The 26,468-nt window shown below is 36.9% G+C and overlaps 1 protein-coding gene across 1 annotated transcript in view; it reads right to left on the bottom strand.

The window, feature by feature from the left end:
* The window catches only part of STUM (stum, mechanosensory transduction mediator homolog), a 211,752-nt gene extending 186,366 nt beyond the window's left edge, over positions 1 to 25,386 (bottom strand). The window contains exon 1 of the mRNA XM_053712796.1: positions 25,224 to 25,386. Coding sequence (XP_053568771.1) covers positions 25,224 to 25,386 — 163 coding nt within the window. The remainder of the gene's footprint in view (positions 1 to 25,223) is intronic.
* Between the last annotated feature and the right edge of the window lie 1,082 nt (positions 25,387 to 26,468).

Here is a 26,468-nt window from a genome sequence, read left to right as displayed (position 1 = left end):
CCAATTTACTTCTATTATCAAATTTGCTTAATTCCCATGGTATTCTGTGTTGAAGAGAAACCTAGGTAGATGTCTGGAGCAATACATGGCAGGAAATAGCGCTGCCATATAGTGCTCCAGACATGTGCACACTCCTGAGGTTATGTCCCTGCATTTCAACTAAAGATGGCAAAAGAACAAATAAAATGAGATAATAAATGTAAATTAGAAAGTTGTTTAGAATTGCACGCTCTATCTAAATCATGAAAAACAAAATGTTTGGGTTTCACGTCAGGTTTAGGTGAAAAAGAAACGCTTCAGGACGCCTGCCGGTTGTTTGCTTCTGCGATATTGCTGAGACAAACTTAATTCTATCTAACCATCCAGACTACTTTACCATAACAAAGCGATTATGATTATTTATTTGTAAAGTGCTAATGGATTTTATATATTTGGGGGCGCCTCGTGCAATTACACATTTTAATTTTGGGAACGCCCAATGGTAATTAGCTGTAAAACATACTGTAGGTGAAGTGAAGTTTGATGAATTTCTAACATGATTTTGACTGAATATTGAACGTAATGTGCATCCATGCAACAAGCCTATTGATTGGGATGAAACCGCAAAGCTTACCTCCCAATGTATGTGACTCTATTAGTTCTTTAAATAATAACTAAATAAATGCACACATCTGGACCATAGCTATAAATGTATCCCAGTTCCTTCTGAAAGTGAATGCATGAACCTAGATTTAAGGAATTGTGTCTTCCAGTACACAGGATATGTCATGGCATCTAAATGAGGGGAAAGGCTTTAAAGAAGCTTTTTGTGGATTTTTTTGTTCTGCTAATGATATGATAAGGCTTACGTTTGTTGTCACATGGTATTTGCTTTAGCTCTGCAACTCCTCTGAGACACAAAACCCAGTAACAGGAAATCTCAAAGCCCCTACACACAGCTATAATTACTCATTTTTATTTAACCATTGGCACATCCTGGGGTATAGAGGTTACTATGATTATAGCAAGCTGCAGGGACTAGTATTCCTAACAATATTGTCTTTATATAGCCTTATTAATGATTTATAATCTTTTTCTAGATAACATATATGTGGAAAAAAACAATTTCCATTTCAAAATAATTAGAATTATTTTGCCAAGTACCTTGTACATATTTTCACTAGCTTTTTAAAGTGACATGGTAGACATATGCTAAATAGTGATGTCGAGAACAGTTTGCTGGAGAACAGTTCCCGGCGAACATAGCTTGTTCGCGTTCGCCGCTGCGGGCAAACATATGCGATGTTCGATCCTCCCCCTATTCGTCATCATTGAGGAAACTTTGACCCTGTATCTCACAGCCTTCAGACACATTTGAGCCAATCAGCAGCGGACACTCCCACACAGACCCTCCCAGCTCCTGGGCAGCAGCCATTTTAGATTCATTACGATCTTGCTTTCTTAGTAAGAGGAGGTTTAGTGTTGCTGCTGCTGACATTATAGGGAAATAGATAGCTAGGCTAGTGTATTTAGTGTCCACTACAGTCCTGAAGGACTCATCTAATCTCTGCTGTAAGGACAGCACCCCGAAAAGCCCTTTTTAGGGCTAGAACTTCATTTTTTTTATTTTTTTTATTGTAATTTTATTTGCATTTGCCTGGCTTTCAGCCTGTGTGTGAGGCTCACAGCATATACTGTGATTAGTGCCACCACTGATATCTGCTTAACATTAGTGTAAATTTAAACAACAAAACTTTTAAATCATTTTGCTAGTGTAGTCTAATTTCTTTTTCTATCAGGCCTGTGTGTCAGGATTACACAGCATATACTGTGGTTAATTGCTGTGCCAGCCACCACTCATATCTGCTTAACATTATTTTAAATTAAAAAAAAAAACAACTTTTAAATCATTTTGCTAGTGTAATCTAATTTCATTTTCCATCAGGCCTGTGTGTCAGGCCCACATCATATACTGTGATTAATAGCTCTGTTTCCCACAACTTATATCTGGTGTAACATTAGTGTAAATTTTTTTACATTTTTTTTTATATCAGTCCTCTTCTAGTGTTATTTAATTTTAGTTGCCAGGCCAGGCTGCGCCTGCCACTAGTGCCAGCCTGTGTGTCAGGCTGCCAGCATATGCTGTGCCTACTTCCATCCTCAGTGCCACCACTCCTATCTGGTGTAACATTAGTTTAATTTTTTTAAAAAAAAAAAACTTTTACATCAGTCTTCTAGTGTTATTTAATTTTAGTTGCCAGGCCAGCCTGCCACTACTAGTGCCAGCCTGTGTGTCAGGCTGCCAAAATATACTGTGCCTACTTCCATCCTCAGTGCCACCACTCCTATCTGTTGTAACATTAGTGTAACTTTTTTAAAAAAAAACTTTTACATCAGTCTGCTAGTGGTATTTAATTGCAGTTGCCCGTCTGCCAGCGTGTGTGTCAGACCCACTTTCCAACTAGTGCCACGAATCATATTTGTTATAACAGTAGTGTAAATATTTTAAATAAAAACTTTTTTGACTGTGAATCATCAGTCTGCTAGTGCAATTGAATTTCAGTTGCCTGCCTGCCAGCGTGTGTGCCAGGCCCACTTGCCAACTAGTGCCACCAATAATATTTGTTAGAACAGTATTGTAAATATTTAAAAAAAAACTTTTTTGACTGTGAAACATCAGTCAGCTAGTGTAATCTAATTGCAGTTGCCTGACTCCCAGTGTGTGTGCCAGGCCCACTTGCCAACTAGTGCCACCAATCATATTTGTTATAACAGTAGTGTAAATATTTAAAATAAAAACTTTTTTGACTGTGAATCATCAGTCTGCTAGTGCAATTGAATTGCAGTTGCCTGCCTGCCAGCGTGTGTGCCAGGTCCACTTGCCAACTAGTGCCACCAATCATATTTGTTATAACAGTATTGTAAATATTTAAAAAAAATACTTTTTTGACTGTGAAACATCACTCAGCTAGTGTAATCTAATTGCAGTTGCCTGCCTCCCAGCGTGTGTGCCAGGCCCACTTGCCAACTAGTGCCACCAATCATATTTGTTATAACAGTACTTTAAATATTTAAAAAAAAAAACTTTTTTGACTGTGAAACATCAGTCAGCTAGTGTAATCTAATTGCAGTTGCCTGCCTCCCAGCGTGTGTGCCAGGCCCACTTGCCAACTAGTGCCACCAATCATATTTGTTATAACAGTACTGTAAATATTTTTTAAAAAAATTTTTTGACTGTGAAACATCAGTCTGCTAGTGTCATCTAATTGAAGTTGCCTGTCTGCCAGCGTGTGTGCCAGGCCCACTTGCCAAGTTAGTGCCACCACTCATATTTGTTGTAACAGTAGTGTAAATATTTAAAAAAAAATGTGTTTTAAAAGATGTTTTAAAGCACGTTATTCCAAACTATTTAGGAATGTTAGGTGATTTATGCCCTTTATGGCTTAAAACCAGACTCTGCATCAACTATGTAATTTTCCATGGGAGTTTTGCCATGGCTCCCCCTCCGGCATGCCACAGTCCAGGTGTTAGTCCCCTTGAAACAACTTTTCCATCACTATTGTGGCTAGAAAGAGTCCCTGTTGGTTTTAAAGTTCACCTGCCTATTGAAGTCAATACCGAAATTTTTAAGTTTGCGACATCACTAATGCTAAATGATGAAGTATATCTGTAAAAAAGCTGACTAAAAAATATCAAATGAACACCTCTAAAAGGAAGTTTTGTTACCTTAGAATTTGCTATAAAAAGGAAGATCTGTTATCTCCCAGTAGACACACCCCATTGTAGAGGGACTTTAAGCATCCAATCAGCATGCTTGCCTGGGATTCACAAGGGAGCATGCATCTGCATGTCCATGTACAGTTTTTCCTTCTCAGTTCACTCAGTTAACTATAAAATTCCACAAGTTCTACAAAATTTTGTGCAAATACAACATGATTACACTAAAGCAAAATGTGAACTCACCCTGTTCAGTTGCTGATAAACAAAGGCAATTTTTTTTAACTTTGTGTGAATGGTGGCATAGTCAATCAGATGCTGTACCCCCTGCCCCAGTTACACATCCAGAGACTATGATAACACAAAGTAATATATATATAACATTCAAGAGAAGGAATGTGTGATGGAAATGCAAAGAAATGCAAAAATACAGTACAACATCCCTTTAAAGGGACATGAAAGTCAAAATTAATCTTTCATGTTTCAGCCATGAAAGAGACTTTCAGTTGACGATAATTGAAACTGACTTTGTTCACTTGGTATTCTTGGTACTCTACAGGAGTGGAGTAGAGCACCTTGTATAATAGGAAATAAAAAGTGCAAGAGTGCAAGTGCGACCCACAGGGCTTCTGCAGACCCCAAAAATTCATCCAAGAAGAAAAAGACCACAACACTTCTGTATATGGCAAAGACTTGCTCCTTTATTAGGGTGGTGTACCCAGAAAAACAGCAACATTTCGAGTCACACAGGACCCTTACTCATGCTATCAAAATACTATACAGACTGACCTTAAATACCTTTACCAATTAATTACACTTGTTGCATTGTCATAGCAGCCAAAGTGATACAGCACACCTATATACAATGCCACCTAGTGGTTACAAAACAGTATTTTCTTAGCAGTAAGATATAACATTTTACAAATATTCATAGGCTAATATTGAAAATGTGTAGTTTTACATCCTTACAAAAGTATTCCTACACTTTACAATCTACACTTCCTTATCAGTTTACGCATTCTAAATACTGAACACAATCATAGATCTATTTAAACATTTCTGAAAGGAACAGATGTAAATCATAGATTTGTTCACTTAGTATGCTTTGTTGGAAAGCATACTTAGGTAGTCTCAGGAGCAGCAATGCACTACTGGGAGCTAGGTGGTGTGGCTACAAACATATGCCTCTTCTCATTGACTCCCCACATTGCTTCAGCTAGGTCCCAGTAGGGCATTGATGCTCTGGTGCTGACTTTAACTTTGTGTTTAACCAATTTGCAGAAGTTAAACACATAGCTAAATGCAAGCAGTAATGCAATACTAAAATACTACAACCCATTAGGGCAATTTATATTAGCTCTTTAATGTAATTGTAATCAAGCTCTTTGGGTTTCAGTATAATCACTATGGTAATGACACCCAAATCCACCTCTCTGCACCAGACATATCCTCTACTCACTCATGTCCCCAATTGCCTATTTAGCATCTCATTGTGAAAGACCTCTCAGTACTTAAAGCTGAACATCTCTTAATCTGAGCTCCTTCTATTTATCCTATTTACCAACCTCCCGCCCTACAAATCTCACTTAGGGCCCTGGGCTGGCGGCGAGTCGATAGATTATTAAAGAATATTCATCAGTACACATAGAAAATTGTACTTATAAGTGCAAAATACAAAACATATTTTTTTTTTTTGTAAAATGGGCTTTCCATGGGTGTACATGAAATTGTACACCCCTGTGTTTGCACTACAGATCTCACAGTTTTTTCTTGCAAACTAAAAGGTGGTGACCTTTTCACAAATCACTACAAATACTTATAACCCTAATAGAAAAACGCATGCATACGATACGAATTGGCGAATGTAAGAGATTATAAGCAGAAAGCAGCGTAATGTGATTTATATAGTCTGCAGGATTTAATGTGTAAAGTGCCCCTGCTCACTGCTAACTTCACTCTATGGAGCGAAGTGTCCCTATCCAGCGAGCTCCGTTACTTTCAATAGGAGACATTTCGCCACTCGCAGGGACTGCCCTTTATTTACGATAATTCCACCAGGACAGCCCCTGCAAGGATTGGCGTGAAAAAACCCACATCTGAACTTGTGAGGTGTAGATCATCTGACCCTTAAAGTGTATAACTCTGGGTGACATTCTCTTGCTCCTCATATCCAGTTCATAGATAATTCCTGCTGTATCCACCTTAAAAAACGGTCACTTCCATACACAAGACTCAAATCCACTGACTCATTTACCACTTTGACTACAGCCTGTTCCGTCAGCATCATGACGGCCTCTCCCATTCTCATCTTCCCTGTGCTTCCTTCTGCATCTGCTGCACTTCTCATCCAGTCACTTAATTGGTTTCCCTTAGACTTGAGAATGAAATTCTAAATCTTGACCTCAAATACAAAGGCCTCACTAACATTGTATCCTCCTATATATTTCTCTGCAAATACTCTTCTATACACCTACTCCGCTCTTCTCTCCTCATCTCTCATTACTTCCTTACAGTTCTGTGTGCCGCACTTGTTAAAGAGACATGAAAACCAACATTTTTCTTTCATGATTTAGGTAGAACATACAATTTTAAACAACTTTCCAGTTTACTTCTTTTATCAAATGTGTCTAATTCTCTTGGTATCATTTGTTGAAGGATCAGCAATGCACTACTGGTTTCTAACTGAACACATGGGTGAGCTAATGACTCTCAGTATATATATATGTATGCAGCCACCAATCAGCAGCTAGAACCTAGGTTATACAGTATGCTGCTTCTGAGCTTACCTTGACAAAGCTTTCAGCAAAGGATAACAAGAGAAGAAAGCAAATTAAATAACAGAAGCAAATTGGAAAATTGTTTGCTGTGTCTAAATCATGAGAGTCTTTAATTATGACTTTATCGTCCCTTTAAGACTTGACTCTAGCTATCAAAAGTTTCAAGCATTTGTTAGAAACATATCTCTTCAAGATGAACACAACCTACAATAAGATGTTTCTCTTGCCTCTGATATTTCCCCCTAAGCTGTGTTATGTACTTCCTTTCCATTGAAAGCTTACAAGTCCGTCTGTCTTGTTGATCATCCCATGTAATGGTGGTTTACAGCTAACAGTGACTCACAGGTAGGGATGGGCGAATGTTTATAAAAATTTGAAATTTAAAACGAATTTTGATACATTCATTCGTTCAAATCGAATTTCGAATGTTTATATAACATTCTAACATTCTATTTTCGAATTTTCGTTTTCGAATTTTTCAATAAAATTCGAAAATATTTGTTCGAATAATAGAATGTTTAGCTATGTATTCATTCAATTTCGAAATGTAATATTCGAATTCGAATTTGACATTCGAATTCGAATGTGACATTCAAATTTGAAATAGTATTTCTAGTCTACAACTGTGTTTAACCCCTTAGTGACCAGACCACTTTTCAATTTGTTGACCATCTGGGACCAAGGCTATTTTTGCATTTCTGCGATGTTTGTGTTTAACTGTAATTTTCCTCTTACTCATTTACTGTACCCACACATATTATATACTGTTTTTCTCGCCATTAAATGGACTTTCTAAAGATATGATTATTTTCATCATATCTTATAATTTACTATAAAAAAAAAAAAAATATGAGGAAAAAATGAAAAAAAATGCACTTTTTCTAACTTTGAGCCCCAAAATCTCTTACACATCTACAACCACCATAAAATACCAATGCTAAACAGTTTCTAAATTTTGTCCTGAGTTTATAAATACCCAATGTTTACATGTTCTTTGCTTTTTTTGCAAGTTATAGGGCAATAAGTACAAGTAGCACTTTGCTATTTCAAAACCATGTTTTTTCAAAATTGGTGATAGTTACATTGTAACACCAATATCTGTCATGAATCCCTGAATAACCCTTCAAATGTATATATTTTTTAAAAGAAGACAACCTAAGGTATTAAACTTGGGGTATTTTGACTTTTTTCATGCAACCATTTTACCACCAATCTATGCCAAAGTTTGGGGGGGAAAAAAAAAAAAATTTGATTTTTTGACAAAATAGCAATTTAAGAATACATTTACTGATAATATTAAGGGTTACTGCCAAATAACACCCTCATATGTCTTCAGCAGCATCTCCTGGGTACAGTGATACCACCCATGTATAGGTGTGTCGGGTTCTCGGGGGGCTAAAAGCTCTTATTTTTAGGGAGCGCATTCCAGTTTTTCAACTTGGAATTTTCACATCGGTCATCATGCACCCATGTCCTATTTGGGACATTTCTGAAGCTGGTCAATGGAATTTACCCCCATCAAACCATATATTTTTGAAAAGTAGACACCCTAGGGTATTTCAAATGCTTGTATTTTAACACTTTCCATGCACTAATTCAACCACCAGTCTTTGTCAAACTTTTGGGTAGTCATTATTTTGTGTTATTTTTCACACACATTGTACTTTAGGCATGGATTCTCAGTTCCTGTTATGTGTTACTACCAAAAAAACCCTCAATATGTGTTCAACAACATCTCCTGAGTACAGTGATACCACCCATGTATAGGTGTGTCGGGTTCTCTGGGGGCTAAAAGGCCTTAATTTTAGGAAGCGCATTCCAGTTTTTCAACTTGGAATTTTCACATCGGTCATCATGCACCCATGTCCTATTTGGGACATTTCTGAAGCTGATCAATGGAATTTACCCCCATCAAACCATATATTTTTGAAAAGTAGACACCCTAGGGTATTTCAAATGCTTGTATTTTAACACTTTCCATGAACTTATTTAACCACCAGTCTTTGTCAAACTTTTGGGTAGTCATTTTTTTGTGTTATTTTTCACACACATTGTACTTTAGGCATGGATTCTCAGTTCCTGTTATGTGTTACTGCCAAAAAGCACCTCAATATGTGTTCAACAACATCTCCTGAGTACAGTGATACCACCTATGTATAGGTGTGTTGGGTTCTCTGGGGGCTAGAAGGCCTTATTTTTAGGAAGCGCATTCCAGTTTTTCAATTTGGAATTTTCACATCGGTCATCATGCACCCATGTCCTATTTGGGAGATTTCTGAAGCCGGTCAATGAAATTTACCCCCATAAAACCATATATTTTTGAGAAGTAGACCCCCTAGGGTATTTGAAATGCTGGTATTTTCACACTTTCCATAAACTTATTTAACCACCAGTCTTTGTCAAACTTTTGGGTAGTCATTTTTTTGTATTATTTTTCACACACATTGTACTTTAGGCATGGATTCCCAGTTCCTGTTATGTATTACTGCCAAAAAACACCTCAATATGTGTTCAACAACATCTCCTGAGTACAGTGATACCACCCATGTATAGGTGTGTTGGGTTCTCTGGGGGCTAGAAGGCCTTATTTTTAGGAAGCGCATTCCAGTTTTTCAACTTGGAATTTTCACATCGGTCATCATGCACCCATGTCCTATTTGGGACATTTCTGAAGCCGGTCAATGAAATTTACCCCCATAAAACCATATATTTTTGAGAAGTAGACCCCCTAGGGTATTTGAAATGCTGGTATTTTCACACTTTCCATGAACTTATTTAACCACCAGTCTTTGTCAAACTTTTGGGTAGTCATTTTTTTGTGTTATTTTTCACACACATTGTACTTTAGGCATGGATTCTCAGTTCCTGTTATGTGTTACTGCCAAAAAACACCTCAATATGTGTTCAACAACATCTCCTGAGTACAGTGATACCACCCATGTATAGGTGTGTTGGGTTCTCTGGGGGCTAGAAGGCCTTATTTTTAGGAAGCGCATTCCAGTTTTTCAACTTGGAATTTTCACATCGGTCATCATGCACCCATGTCCTATTTGGGACATTTCTGAAGCCGGTCAATGAAATTTACCCCCATAAAACCATATATTTTTGAGAAGTAGACCCCCTAGGGTATTTGAAATGCTGGTATTTTCACACTTTCCATGAACTTATTTAACCACCAGTCTTTGTCAAACTTTTGGGTAGTCATTTTTTTGTGTTATTTTTCACACACATTGTACTTTAGGCATGGATTCCCAGTTCCTGTTATGTGTTACTGCCAAAAAACACCTCAATATGTGTTCAACAACATTTCCTGAGTACAGTGATACCACCCGTGTATAGGTGTGTTGGGTTCTCTGGGGGCTAGAAGGCCTTATTTTTAGGAAGCGCATTCCAGTTTTTCAACTTGGAATTTTCACATCGGTCATCATGCACCCATGTCCTATTTGGGACATTTCTGAAGCCGGTCAATGAAATTTACCCCCATAAAACCATATATTTTTGAGAAGTAGACCCCCTAGGGTATTTGAAATGCTGGTATTTTCACACTTTCCATGAACTTATTTAACCACCAGTCTTTGTCAAACTTTTGGGTAGTCATTTTTTTGTGTTATTTTTCACACACATTGTACTTTAGGCATGGATTCTCAGTTCCTGTTATGTGTTACTGCCAAAAAACACCTCAATATGTGTTCAACAACATCTCCTGAGTACAGTGATACCACCCATGTATAGGTGTGTTGGGTTCTCTGGGGGCTAGAAGGCCTTATTTTTAGGAAGCGCATTCCATTTTTTACACTTCCCATTTTCACATCCCATGCACCCATGTTCTATTTAAGACATTTCTGAAGCCGGCCAATGTAATTTACCCCCATAAAAACCTTATATTTTTGAAAAGTAGACATCCTAGGGTATTTCAAATGCAGGTGTTTTAACACTTTCCATACACTAATTCAACCACTAGTCTTTGTCAAACTATTGGGCATTCATTTCTTTGTGTTATTTTTCACATACATTGTACTTTAGACATGGATTCACAGCTCCTGTTATGTGTTACTACCAAAGAAGACACCAAAATGTGGTCACCAACATCTCCTGAGTTCAGTGATACCACCTATGCATAGGTTTGGTGGCTTGTTTGGGCGGTGCAATGCCAAATGTCTGACATGTGTTTGTGATTTTTTTTCACATTTAACATATTTTCTTTGCCTATCGTCTTTTTTGGGGGTCTTTTAACATACCCCAATTTATTTGTTTTCCATAAATGTGATTATATTTAAAAAGTTGACCCCCCAAGGTATTATACATGGAGTGGTTTGATGACTTTGATGCAACCGTTTTAGCCCAAAAAATTGGAGAAAGTATATGGTGGTAATTTTTCAATTTTCATTGTTACAGACACATTGCTTTTTTACTATGATTTAGGAGAGACTGTTGTAAGTTATTGCAAAAGAATACTTCAGGTTGTTTTCTGCAAGGCACCCTGAGTACACCTATGCCCCCCATGCATAGGTTTGCCAGGATTTTGGGAAGGTTATGTTACATGATTTTAGTTATTAAAAATGAGAGTATTTCTTCTGATAGGCCTATCTTTAGTTTGGGGCCTATCACATACCCCACTTTTATTTATTGCATTCAAAGTGTATATTTTTTAAATGTTGACACCCCAAGGTATTGTATATGGTGTGCTTTGATGCCTTTGAAGCAACCGTTTTAGCCCAAAAAATTGGAGAAAGTATATGGTGGTAATTTTTCAATTTTCATTTTTACAGACACATTGCTTTTTGACTATGATTTAGGAGAGATTGTTGTAAGTTATTGCAAAAGAATACTTCAGGTTGTTTTCTGCAAGGCACCCTGAGTACACCTATGCCCCCCATGCATAGGTTTGCCAGGATTTTGGGAAGGTTATGTTACAATTTTATGACTTGTGATTTTAGTTATTAAAAATGAGAGTATTTCTTCTGATAGGCCTATCTTTAGTTTGGGGCCTATCGCATACCCCACTTTTATTTATTGCATTCAAAGTGTATATTTTTTAAATGTTGACACCCCAAGGTATTGTATATGGTGTGCTTTGATGCCTTTGAAGCAACCGTTTTAGCCCAAAAAATTGGAGAAAGTGTATGGTGGTAATTTTTCAATTTTCATTTTTACAGACACATTGCTTTTTGACTATAATTTAGGAGAGACTGTTGTAAGTTATTACAAAAACATACTTCAGGTTGTTTTCTGCAAGGCACCCTGAGAACACCTATGTCCCCCATGCATAGGTTTGACAGGGGTTTTGGTTAAAAAAAAAACAGGCCCAATTTTAGAAAAAAATAGTAGTGAAATGTAAAAATCTGGCACAGTAAAAGTAAAAAAAAACAAAAAAACATCTAACTGTAAACATAACCAAATATATATATATATATATATATATGTAACAGCAAATGTATTTATTTTTTTTAAAATTGACCATTGTATGGTACCGCTTGAAGCAGTCCCCAATGCAGAGTGCAGGCTGTCCAGGGCTATCAGGACAGTAATATATGGTGTCCCTTCTCTTCCCCCTCTTGGTACAGACTCTGCATTTTTTTTGTGGTTTCTGCTTTGTGGCAGTAGGGGGGATTTTAAAAATAAAATGGGTAGCCCCAACTCTGCTCTCTCCCATCACCGCCCGGGGAGCAGGTGCATCATGGTACAAAATCCCCGTAATAATCTGGAGCTGAAACTGTAAAAAAGTCTTTTTAACTCTGGGGTTTGCTTTTTTGAACAACAAAAAAGCGTTGTGGGTTGCAATCTGCATTAGGTAAATTGCAACCTTTTTGTACCAGGCCCTTGTCTTCTGCATAATTAGGTAGGGCTGCAGCAGCTGATCAGCCAGATCAACCCCACCCATATGCCGGTTATAAGACTTGATGCACACTGGCTTCCTTATGATCTCAGCTCTGCCACGTACAGAAACCGCCACCGTCCTCTCTGTGTGGATGGTGGTAAGAAGGTATACATCCTTCTTGTCTCTGTACTTCAGTGCCAACAGCTCTTCTTGGCGCAGAGCTGAGATCTCCCCCCTTCGTAGCCGGGTGCGTACAAGCTGTCCTGGGAAACCTGCGCGGTTCTTTTTAATTGTACCGCAAGCTACTGTATCAAAGCAATACAGTAGCTTGAACAAAAGGACACTTGTATAAAAATTGTCTAAGTACAAGTGATACCCTTTGTTCATTAGGGGTAATATCAGGTCCCAGACAATCTTGCCAGTGGTTCCCATATGTTCTGGGCAACCTGGAGGGTCAAGGTGGCTATCCTTTCCCTCATACACCCGGAAGGCCTGAGTATACCCAGTCTCGCTGTCACAGAGCTTATACACCTTTACCCCATATCTGGAGCGTTTGGAAGGAATATACTGCTTGAATCCCAGCCTTCCCTTATACTTCATTAGGGATTCATCAACGCATATATTCCTTCCAGGTGTATAAGCCTCTGCAAACCTGGCAGAAAAGTGGGTTATCAGGGGGCGGATTTTATACAGCCTGTCAAATTGGGGATGCTCCCTAGGGGGGCACAGGCTGTTGTCGCTGAAGTGCATGAAATGCAGAATCATTTCATACCTCTTCCTCGACATAGTCTGGGAGAAAATGGGGGTAGAGCAGATGGGGCTAGTACTCCAGTAGGAGCGAATGGAGGGTTTCTTTATGATGCCCATCAGCATAGTCAATGCCCATAATTTTTTGAATTCTGGCACATTGATGGGGGCCCATTGCTGCTTTGCCAAATATGTTCCAGGCTTTGCAGCACGGAACTGATGGGCATATAAATTAGTTTGGGCGACAATGTTCCCCAATATATCATCGCCCAGAAACACTTCCAGAAACTGCTGGGGGCTAAAACCTGCCACATCTATATTTATGCCAGCATTTGCTGTGAAGGGTGGGATATCTGGCCTCTGGAGATGAGGCGTTACCCACTCTTCAGCAGCAATGGCAGCAACACGCCTCCTTCTGGCAGGGGGGCTAGCAGGGGGGCTGGCAGGGGGGCTGGCAGGGGGGCTAGCAGCCACAGATACATCACTATCAGTTGAGACTGCATCTAGTGATGTATCTGAGCACATGGCAGGGTCAAAATTGGGGTCTGAGTCAGAAATAGAGGCATCTGACTCTGACGCAAGGATGGCATACGCCTCCTCAGCACTATATCTTTTCTGTGACATTTTTGTATCTGTCACAGAAAACAATTACTAAAAAAAATTAAATTAATTAAATTAATTAACTAAATTAACTAGCAAAAAAGTACAGCTATGCTACTGCCAGTGATTTATAGCGATCACTGGCAAGCTAGAGGTTAATGGCTCTGAAAATTAAATTAAATTAACTAAATGTTTCTGAAAAGAGCCTTTGGGTTTTTAAAAAATTACAACAACAAAATTAACCCCTAAAAAAATGCACAGACAGCAAAAAAGTACAGCTATGCAACTGCCAGTGATTTATAGCGATCACTGGCAAGCTAGGGGTTAATGGCTCTGAAAATTAAATTAAATTAACTAAATTAATTAACTAAATTAACTAGCAAAAAAGTACAGCTATGCTACTGCCAGTGATTTATAGCGATCACTGGCAAGCTAGGGGTTAATGGCTCTGAAAATTAAATTAAATTAACTAAATGTTTCTGAAAAGAGCCTTTGGGTTTTTAAAAAATTACAACAACAAAATTAACCCCTAAAAAAAATGCACAGACAGCAAAAAAGTACAGCTATGCAACTGCCAGTGATTTATAGCGATCACTGGCAAGCTAGGGGTTAATGGCTCTGAAAATTAAATTAAATTAACTAAATTAATTAACTAAATTAACTAGCAAAAAAGTACAGCTATGCTACTGCCAGTGATTTATAGCGATCACTGGCAAGCTAGGGGTTAATGGCTCTGAAAATTAAATTAAATTAACTAAATTTTTCTGAAAAGAGCCTTTGGGTTTTTAAAAAATTACAACAACAAAATTAACCCCTAAAAAAATGCACAGACAGCAAAAAAGTACAGCTATGCAACTGCCAGTGATTTATAGCGATCACTGGCAAGCTAGGGGTTAATGGCTCTGAAAATTAAATTAAATTAACTAAATGTTTCTGAAAAGAGCCTTTGGGTTTTTAAAAAATTACAATAACAAAATTAACCCCTAAAAAAATGCACAGACAGCAAAAAAGTACAGCTATGCAACTGCCATTGATTTATAGCGATCACTGGCAAGCTAGGGGTTAATGGCTCTGAAAATTAAATTAAATTAACTAAATGTTTCTGAAAAGAGCCTTTGGGTTTTTAAAAAATTACAACAACAAAATTAACCCCTAAAAAAATGCACAGACAGCAAAATGCAGCAAAAAAAAGTGCACCTATGCTACTGCCAGTGATATATAGTGATCACTGGCAAGCTAGGGGTTAATGGCTCTGAAAATTAAATTAAATTAACTAAATGTTTCTGAAAAGAGCCTTTGGGTTTTTAAAAAATTACAACAACAAAATTAACCCCTAAAAAATGCATAGACAGCAAAATGCAGCAAAAAAAAAGTGCACCTATGTTACTGCCAGTGATATATAGTGATCACTGGCAAGCTAGGGGTTAATGGCTCTGAAAAGAGCCTTTGGTTCTATATTTTTTAACAAATAAAAGAAATAAATCTCTCTCTCTGCTAAATACAGGTCTCTCTCTCTCTCCAACAAAATGGCAAGTGAGGAGAGGGAGGGAGATCCACACTGATCATAGTCAATATTTACAAATATTGACATGATCAGACAAATGGGGTATTTTATTATTATTTATTTTTTTAGTGTGGGAGGCTCAGATTGGGTGACCCTAGCTTGCCCCTATGATGATGCAGGCTAGGGACACCCCCAGAGGCCCCATGATGCACTGGGCATCGCCATCTTGGATGCCTAGTGAAGGGGGAGGGGGGGGGCTATTTAGGGCTTTTTTTATTTTAAACGTTTTTATTTTTTATTTTTTTTTTATTTTAATTTACAACTAACTAAGTGCCTCGACCCACCGAGGCACTTAGCAAACAAGCAGAGCATCGGAAGCGTGTCCGATCGCTTCCGATGCTCTGAAACACTGCCGGGCTCCACGTGGAGCGAAACCGGAAGTGATCACTCGTGGGGGAGTGATCAATCCGGTCCCGGCACTCGGGAACAGTATTGCAGGATGCCTAGACATCAAGGCAAGCCTGCAATACTGTTAGAGCAGCTGGAAGCGATTTCGATCGCTTCCAGTGCTCTGTTAAACCGACGACGTATGCCATACGTCCTCGGTCGTTAAGTGCTTTTTTTTTTGAGGACGTATGGCATACGTCGTCGGTCGTTAAGGGGTTAATAAATGTAATATTCGAATTTGAATGCTACATTCAAATTTGAATGTCACATTTGAATTTGAAATAGTATTTCTAGTCTAATACTGTGTTTTAAATGTGACATTCGATTTGAAATAGTAATTCTAGTCTAATACTGTGTTTTATAAATGTAATATTCAAATTTGAATGTGATATTCGATTCGAATGTGATATTCGATTCGAATGTGACATTCGAAATATTGTTTCTAGTCTACAATTGTGTTTTATAAATGTAATATTCAAATTCAAATGTGATATTCGAATGTAACATTCGAATTTGAATGTGACATTCAAATTCGAATGTGACATTCGAATTCGAATGTGACATTCGAAAACTGTAAATAACATTCGAAAATCTAATTTTTAAGATTATTCGTTCTTATCAACATTCTATTATGTAAATCGAATTTCTACAATAACATTTGTTCTAACATTCGAATTCGGATATAAACACATTTGCCCATCCCTACTCACAGGCTGGGCCCTCTACCCTTTATGTTTCAGGTAAATGTTTATTGGATGTTGTACTGCAATATTTTAATTAATGCTGTGGCTCGGCTTAATATGTGGTCACATTATCAATATATGACAATAATATGCAAAGGGTTGTGCAAGAAAGAAAGTCCAAACTCAGTGTTTTCCCTCAGTACACAATTGCTTGGTATCTCCGTGATAAAGTCCTGTAACCAGTAAGCCAGGGTTTTTAAACTTGTATTTCCTACTGGTGGTAACTATGCTTATATTTAAAAACAAACAAGATACTTTGGCTTTAAGAGATACTGAACCCACATTTTTTACTTTCTAATTTACTCTTATTATCAATTGTTCTTCGTTCTCTTTGTATCTTTATTTTAAAAAACAGAAATGTAAGCATAGGAGTCGGCCCATCTTTGGTTCAGCACCTGGGTAGCGCTTGCTGATTGGTGGCTAAATGTAGCCACTAATCACCAAGTGCTATCCAGGATTCTGAAACAAAAATGGACCGGCTCATTTGCTTACATTCCTGCTTTTGAAATAAAGATACCAAAAGAATGATGAAAAATTGATCATAGGAGTAAAATGGAAAGTTGCTAAAAATTGCTTCTCTATCTGAATCTTGAAAGAAAAACATTTGGCTTCAGTGTCTCTTTAAAAATTTAAATATGAAAATGCTGCGCTAAATCTGTTTAATCCTTTAAATCTAATAGATTGTTCACTGGTTGGTAAGGACAGATGCCATTGCTTTACTGGTGAGGATAGACTTGACTCACAAACACTATTTATTTCTCAGAAAGGAACAACCATTTATAAAAAGTGTTAAAATGCCCAAATTTAGATTCAACAAAAAGAAAATCAAATGTAGTGCTCCTTTAAGAGAATACATATTTATCATTTCAATACTGTTCTGTATAGTGATGTTATATAATGAACTTCAGTATTCATTGGCACTGAAACAAAAACTACATCTTTTTATAATAATCAACAAATTACATTCAGAAATGAATACAAAATGTGCCAAGAGAAATAGCAGTAATTAACTGTAGAAAGGACAGAAACAAACTGCTCTCACCCCTAGCAAATAAGAAGTAGATTTAAAGTTTAGGCAAATTGTAGCTGTAACTGTTTGGTTTTTTTGCAAAGCAATACATTCTTTTATTAAACCAGTTCACAAGACATAAGAGAGAAAATTACATACATTTCATGTCCATAAAACAGATGACAAATTATGATATGTTAATACAGAAACAATAAGTAAATACATAAATCATTGTAGCTGTAACTGTTACTCCTGAGTCAGAGCTATGTTAATAAAGTTACTATAAATACATGAGGGGCAATTATATATAAGGCGGGAGTCATATTCTGCAAGATCCACTGAGTAGTTGTAGTAGAAAGCTCTCTGGTACAGTAAATAAGGGCCAATTTTGAAGGTGGAAACTTTATTTAAATATTCACATTGAGCCTCACAATGGCAGGTGGAATATGAACAGACTCATATTGGGGCAATAGGGTGTAAGCCACCCCATTTAACATAAGTCTAAGGGCTGGTCCTGTTGGAAGCCAAGAAGGGCCTGAGAAGCCATCATTGGGAACAAATAGCCTGTTTTTTTATCACATGGTCTTTAAGAAATAGTACATCCTAAAATCACTGTGCAGCAGTTAAAGGGACATTTTTCTTTCATGATTCAGATAGAGAATACAATTTTAAACAACATTCCAATTTACTATTATTTAATTTGCTTCATTCTTCTGATATCCTTTGATGAAGAAACAGCAATGCACATGGGTGAGCCAATCAGACAAGGTTTCTATGTGCAGCCACCAATCAGCGGCTACTGTGCCTATTTAGATATGCTTTTCAACAAAGCATATAAAGATAAGGAAGAAAATTAGATAATAGAAGTAAATTTGAAAGTTGTTGAAAATGACATGCTCTTTCTAAATCATAATATAAAAAAATGTGGGTTTCATGTCCCTTTAAGAGTAATAAATGAGGGACAGTGCAGAACTGTTCTCAGGGAACATAAAATCTGTACATTACTGAGACATCATTAGGACAGCTTATTGAACAAAAGCAGAACTTTCCCTTTAAAATGAAGTCATATGACCTTCTAGATATCACAAATGGTGGCAGGATGATAGTTTCATTGTTTGTTAAAGGGACAGCAAAGTCAAAATAAAACTATTAAACTATCACGATTCAGATAGCGCATGCAATTTTAAACCAATTTATTTCTGTTAGCAAATGTGTTTTGTTCTTTGTATCCTTTGTCGAAGAGTATACCTAGGTAGGCTTATAGGAGCTCAGGAGCGTGCACATGTATTCACCCAGGACATATTTGAAAACGAGAGAAATCTCAATCCTTCCTGATAAAATATTTTATAAATAAATACATAAATTTAGCACTCTATGGCAGTAGTGTTTGTAACAGAGTATAACATTGCTACAAAACACTGTCACAAAATCTGCTACCATACGGCTAGATTTAGAGTTTTGTCGGTAAGGACCCGCGTAGCTAACGCCGGCTTTTTTCTGGCCGCACCATAAAAATAACTCTGGTATTGAGAGTCCACATAAAGGCTGCGTTAGGCTCCAAAAAAGGAGCGTAGAGCATATTTAACGCAGCTTCAACTCTTGATACCAGAGTTGCTTACGGACGCGGCCAGCCTCAAAAACATGCTCGTGCACGATTCCACCATAGGAAACAATGGGGCTGTTTGAGCTGAAAAAAAACCTAACACCTGCAAAAAAGCCGCGTTCAGCTCCTAACGCAGCCCCATTGTTTGCTATGCGGAAACACTTCCTACGTCTGCACCTAACACTCTAACATGTACCCCGAGTCTAAACACCCCTAACCTTACACTTATTAACCCCTAATCTGCCGCCCCCGCTATCGCTGACCCCTGCATATTATTATTAACCCCTAATCTGCCGCTCCGTAAACCGCCGCTGCCCCTAACACCGCCAACCCCTATATTATATTTATTAACCCCTAATCTGCCCCCCACAACGTCACCGCCAGCTACCTACACTTATTAACCCCTAATCTGCCGTCCGCACGCCGCTGCCAGCTACATTATCCCTATGTACCCCTAATCTGCTGCCCTAACATCGCCGACCCCTATATTATATTTATTAACCCCTAATCTGCCCCCCACAACGTCGCCTCCACCTGCCTACACTTATTAACCCCTAATCTGCCGAGCGGACCTGAGCGCTACTATAATAAAGTTAGTAACCCCTAATCCGCCTCACTAACCCTATAATAAATAGTATTAACCTCTAATCTGCCCTCCCTAACATCGCCAACACCTAACTTCAATTATTAACCCCTAATCTGCCGACTGGAGCTCACCGCTATTCTAATAAATGTATTAACCCCTAAAGCTAAATCTAACCCTAACACTAACACCCCCCTAAGTTAAATATAATTTACATCTAACGAAATTAATTATCTCTTATTAAATAAATTATTCCTATTTAAAGCTAAATACTTACCTGTAAAATAAATCCTAATATAGCTACACTATAAATTATAATTATATTATAGCTATTTTAGGATTAATATTTATTTTACAGGTAACTTTGTAATTATTTTAACCAGGTACAATAGCTATTAAATAGTTAAGAACTATTTAATAGTTACCTAGTTAAAATAATAACAAAATTACCTGTAAAATAAATCCTAACCTAAGTTACAATTAAACCTAACACTACACTATCATTAAATTAATTAAATAAAATATCTACAATTACCTACAATTAAACCTAACACTACACTATCAATACATTAATTAAATACAATATCTACAAATAACTACAATGAAATAAACTAACTAAAGTACAACAAGAACTAAGTTACAAAAAATAAAAAAATATTTACAAACATAAGGAAAATCTTACAACAATTTTAAACTAATTACACCTACTCTAAGCCCCCTAATAAAATAACAAAGCCCCCAAAATAAAAAATGCCCTACCCTATTCTAAATTACTAAAGTTCAAAGCTCTTTTACCTTACCAGCCCTAAACAGGGCCCTTTGCGGGGCATGCCCCAAGAAGTTCAGCTCTTTTGCCAGTAAAAAAAAACATACAATACCCCCCCCCCAACATTACAACCCACCACTCACATACCCCTAATCTAACCCAAACCCCCCTTAAATAAACCTAACACTAAGCCCCTGAAGATCATCCTACCTTGTCTTCACCTCACCGGGTATCACACCGATCCGTCCTGGCTCCGATATCTTCATCCAACCCAAGCGGGGGCTAGACATCCACTGAAGAAGTCCAGAAGAGGGTCCAAAGTCTTCATCCTATCCGGGAAGAAGAGTAGATCCGGACCGGCAACCATCTTCTTCCAAGCGGCATCTTCTATCTTCATCCGATGAGGACCGGCTCCATCCTGAAGACCTCCACCGCGGACCCATCTTCATCCGGCGACGTCCAACTGAAGAATGATAGTGTAGTGTTAGGTTTAATTGTAACTTAGGTTAGGATTTATTTTACAGGTAAATTTGTAATTATTTTAACTATTTTAGCTATTAAATAGTTCTTAACTATTTAATAGCTATTGTACCTGGTTAAAATAAATACAAAGTTACCTGTAAAATAAATATTAATCCTAAAATAGCTATAATATAATTATAATTTATGTTGTAGCTATATTAGGATTTATTTTACAGGTAAGTATTTAGCTTTAAATAGGAATAATTTATTTAATAAGAGTTAATTAATTTCGTTAGATTAAAATTATATTTAATTTAGGGGGGTGTTAGTGTTAGGGTTAGACTTAGCTTTAGGGGTTAATACATTTATTAGAATAGCGGCGAGATTCGGTCGGCAGATTAGGGGTTAATAATTGAAGTTAGGTGCCGGTGATGTTAGGGAGGGCAGGTTAGGGGTTAATAAATATAATATAGGGGTCGGCGGTGTTAGGGGCAGCAGATTAGGGGTACATAGCTATAATGTATCTGGCGGCTCTTTGCGGTCGGCAGATTAGGGGTTAATTATTGTAGGTAGGTGGCGGCGACGTTGTGGGGGGCAGGTTAGGGGTTAATAAATATAATATAGGGGTCGGCGATGTTAGGGCAGCAGATTAGGGGTACATAGGGATAATGTAGCTGGCGGCGGCGTGCGGACGGCAGATTAGGGGTTAATAAGTGTAGGTAGCTGGCGGCGACATTGTGGGGGGCAGATTAGGGGTTAATAAATATAATATAGGGGTTGGCGGTGTTAGGGGCAGCAGATTAGGGGTACATACGGATAACGTAAGTGGCGGTCGGCAGATTAGGGGTTAAAAAAATTTAATCGAGTTGCGGCGATGTGGGGGGACCTCGGTTTAGGGGTACATAGGTAGTTTATGGGTGTTAGTGTACTTTAGAGCACAGTAGTTAAGAACTTTATGAACCGGCGTTAGCCCAGAAAGCTCTTAACTACTGACTTTTTTCTGCGGCTGGAGTTTTGTCGTTAGATTTCTAACGCTCACTTCAGACACGACTCTAAATACCGGAGTTAGAAAAATCCCATTGAAAAGATAGGATACGCAATTTACGTAAGGGGATCTGCGGTATGGAAAAGTCGCGGCTGAAAAGTGAGCGTTAGACCCTTTTTTGAGTGACTCCAAATACCGGAGGTAGCCTAAAACCAGCGTTAGGAGCCTCTAACGCTGGTTTTCACGGCTACCGCCCAACTCTAAATCTAGGCCTTAGAGTGCTAAATACACATGCACGCTCCTGAGCTCCTATAAGCCTACCTAGATTTACTCTTCAACAAAGGATAGAAATTCATAATGTTCACTTCAAGAGGAATTAACTTTTTAAACACTACACTGCAGAATATCTGATTTCTAAATAAATGTTTTAAAAGTGTTTCAAAAGGTTACTTGGTTATGTTTTCACCAAAACTTTGTTTTGCAGTCCAGGGCCAAACACAATAAAATCATCTTGATGATATTTATTTATTTTCCTGTGGGCAAATAGAAATGGCTATAATTAAGCTCCTGCACTGATCGAACATCGCTAAGCTTAGGGATATGAAGCCATCTGGTTTCATTCCAACCACTTGGGAGAAAGTGGAAAAGACAGTTTTTCACAGCTACATTTTAAGAAATTGGACAAAATAAAAAATTACACTTTATTGCATTTTCTACAGTGAAACATTAAACATTTTGGACTAAATTCCAAGTGGTGCACTATTTAGCGCTTTTGCTCGCATATAAACACAGCAGGAAGTAAACCTTTAACATGATCGGGTTAGTGCGTGTATAACAAGTTGAAATGAAAATGTTTGTCTGATTTCAGGAATTCAGATATTGCAACCACACAAACTTCTTCTACCCATAGACTTCAATATAGCTCACTGTTTAAAAAAAACAAAACACTTATCGCTTGCACGCTAACCGGACACCGTGTTAGACCTACAGCACTAAGCCTGAAGGTAGTTATGAACATTTAAATTCCAATGTTCTTTTTATATATATATATATATATATATATATATATATATATATATATATATATATATATATATATATATATATATATATATATATATATATATATATACAGTATATACCTATATATACCTAAATATACCTATATATACCTATATATCTATATGAATATATACAGGTATAGCTATATACAGAGATATATAGGAATATATATATTTTCTACTATCTGAAGAACATTGGAAAATAAAATATTTACAGTAAATACACAGATAAACACACAATAAAATATTAACATTTAAAGGGATAGTAAAGTCCAAATTAAAGGGACAGTCTAGTCCAAAATAAACGTTCATAATTCAGATAGGGCATGTCATTTTAAGCAACTTTCTAATTTACTTTTATCATCAAATGTGCTTTGTTCTCTTGTTATTCTTAGTTGAAAGCTAAACCTAGGTAGGCTCATATGCTAATTTCTAAGCCCTTGAATGCCACCTCTTATCTGAATGCTTGTGACAGTTTTTCACAGCTAGAAGGCAAGAGTTTATGTGTTTCATATAAATAACATTGTGCTCATGCACGTGGAGGTTTTTAAGAGTCTGCACTAATTGCCTAAAATGCAAGTCTGTCAAAAGATCTGAGATAAGGAGGCAGTCAGCAGAAACTTAGATACAAAGTAATTACAGAGGTAAAAACTATATTTATATAACAATGTTGGTTATGCAAAACTGGAGTATGTTAAATAAAGGGATTATCTATTTTTTTTTAAACAATAACATTTTTGGTGTTTACTGTCACTTTAATACAAATGATTTTTCATGTTTTAAGGCATTTGAGTGGAAAGGGCTTTAAAGTGTATATATATATATATATATATATATATATATATATATATATATATATATATATATATATATATATATATAATGTGTGTGTATACATGTGTTATATGTGTATATATGTATGTATATACATATATAAATACATAAATACACATGTATACACGCATATGCATACAAACACACATATATATATATATATATATATATTTACAAACATACACATATTTATACATATAATATGCACACAAGTTATTTTGCTTATCATGACCCACATTAACAATAGCGCACCACTTGTAATCTAGACCTTTATGGGGAATTTAGTATTGAGCTTCATGTAATTTTAATTATATTTTGGTTTGACTGACTGGTTGATTAAGTGCAGAAGCTTACTTACCTCTGGTTCAAATTATCCACAATTAAATGAGATAAGATAAAAAATATTCAACATGGTTTTCAAGGAGTGTGCCCCTGGACTTCTCTTATTAAAAAACAATCAGGCAAACAAAAACCCTGTGCCAAAAATAAATCATAGCTTTAGATGGATAGTGCAGACTAAAGGTTATTATAGTATACGTGGAATTGTTTAAAATGAATCTAAACAGACAGAAAAAGCATATTTATGCACAACTGATACCTAAGTATCTCATGTGTCCTGTCTAATAGGGACTTGTCAGCTGCATTGGCTGTCAAGGAAACAATTCTGAAAAACAGGCAAGGAAAGTACACAGAAGCAAAATAAATAAATAAACAAACAAACAAATAAATAAATAAACAAACAATCTGTGAAGGGTTTTGTAACACCATCTTCTAGAAGAAACAACAAAAAACATAATACATATCCTTTAAATATTTATAAAACATTTATTTAGCAGCAGACCTTTTTTAGTGAAATATATTTATTTGCTGATATAAAATATAGAAAGAATAATAATATTGTCCCTTTAAATATATAATTTAGGCTTATAGCTTCTCTCTTCTTCATGGAAACATTCAGTTCCCACATAACTGTAGTACAGAAATATGAAAGAGCAACGAATCTGATTATTTATTTCTTTGTTCCATTGTTAGGCAAAAAAAAGAAAAGTTATTTTGAAATCGTTCCTGGTCTACCTCAGTACAACATGTAAGTTACAACAATGCATTTCCAATGTGTACAGTTACAGTATTTTATTGCACTATTTTACTATTATTCCGTTTTTACAATAGCTACACAGCAGACAACACAGAAATGTGTGTTTTGTTTGTGCCAACTGAACCAGCAAAGCGATCACTTTACCCTATAACTTCATAAAAATAATTCAATCACATTGACTGTCAGATCTGAAAAGGGCATTGGGGGTCCTGTAACCCCATTTGGTGCCAGTGACAGAATAGCTTGAAACATTTCTCTCCCATATTAAGCCATAGACAAACAGGTCTCTAACATCTGTCCCCTGCTTTAGTACTGAGCATGTTTAACAGCACACTGGACAAACTTTCCAGGGTTTCCAGTGATCAGATCAGATTAACAAACAGTAATTGCTACCCCCATAAGGGCACACTGACCATCTCACTGGCAGGATCTGAGCTACCCCCATGAATAGATATTGTCCCCATGAACAACAGATATCAACAACACACTTACCTAGCCCTGGCACAAACGTATTGAGGAAGAGGCAGATGACAGCTACAGGGAAGGGCATGTAGGGGATGGCAGCCCTCAGTGTTCCCTTCTTCTCTCTGACTTGCACAACCACCCCACTGGCATGGGTGCCCCTGTCTATCATATCCCCTTCCTTGATATCCATCCTGTGGCTCTTTTTGTCTCCCTCTCTCTGTCTGGACTCAGACCCGGGAGATATGAGAGCTGGAACTTGTCAGTTTGTTGGGTCAAATGCTGTGTGAGAGCTTCCTCCTCCTGCTAAGTGTGTGGCTCAGAGCAGAATGAGACTGAAACAGCTCAGCCAGGAGAGCAGGGCAGAAAGGCACTTCCCATCTATGCTCTGACATATTCTACTTTAGGCATTTCTCAGTGCTAATTTGTTATGCATAATCATATATTATTTCAGACTTGTATTGGTACCTCCCTTCTTAATATGTTACTATTACCACTAAGGGGTTTCCTTGCATCAATATTTTTATCTTCCATTTCATTATTGTTTTCTGTTGGCATGGTTACGTTGTGATGAGACATTTAGGAAGTTTTTGATGCAGAAGTCAGCATTTAACCCATTTCTTCTATTTACAATAATGTGGTAATGTAAAATAATAATGATAATAATAATAATATAATAATAAATACGTAATTTTTTTTGTATATATTTTGCAACTATAGTTTATGCTTGATCACAAAATGATACTTATAAAGCAAAGTACATCATATTAAAATATTAAAACACAGTTTATAAAAAGAACTCAAAATGCCTAAATATCCCAGAGTAATTGAATCATTGGAATTAAATTATCACAGAAATCAATCTGCGTTAACATATTTTTAATTCTATTTTCTACAGTTAATATGTTAAACGAGGACAATGATTTAACCATGAAATCACTGGAATTATTTATTATAAGCTGGATAAATAATGATTGCATACAACATTAATTCTAGCAATGGTCTTTATTAGCTAAAGTAAGCTCGTCTCTCCATTGAGAGTGCTCAAAGGTATCTAGGATTTGCTCTGGGGAATAATCACTAATGTCTGCACCATTTACATATACATTAGTAAATTAGCAGAGCAATAAATTGATGCTATGCAATTAGACACTACAGAAATATACACAAACAAATGGAATGCACACAGTTCTATATTTTGCAAAACACCTGTTCCACCTTTTCAGCATCCCTTATCATTAAATGCACACTGAACCCAGTTTTTTTTCTTTTGTG

This window comes from Bombina bombina, chromosome 4, assembly GCF_027579735.1.
Source record: "Bombina bombina isolate aBomBom1 chromosome 4, aBomBom1.pri, whole genome shotgun sequence".
Taxonomy (NCBI): Eukaryota; Metazoa; Chordata; class Amphibia; order Anura; family Bombinatoridae; genus Bombina; species Bombina bombina.
The sequence above is the reverse complement of the archived record's forward strand: the minus strand, read 5'-3'. Positions and strand labels throughout refer to the sequence as shown.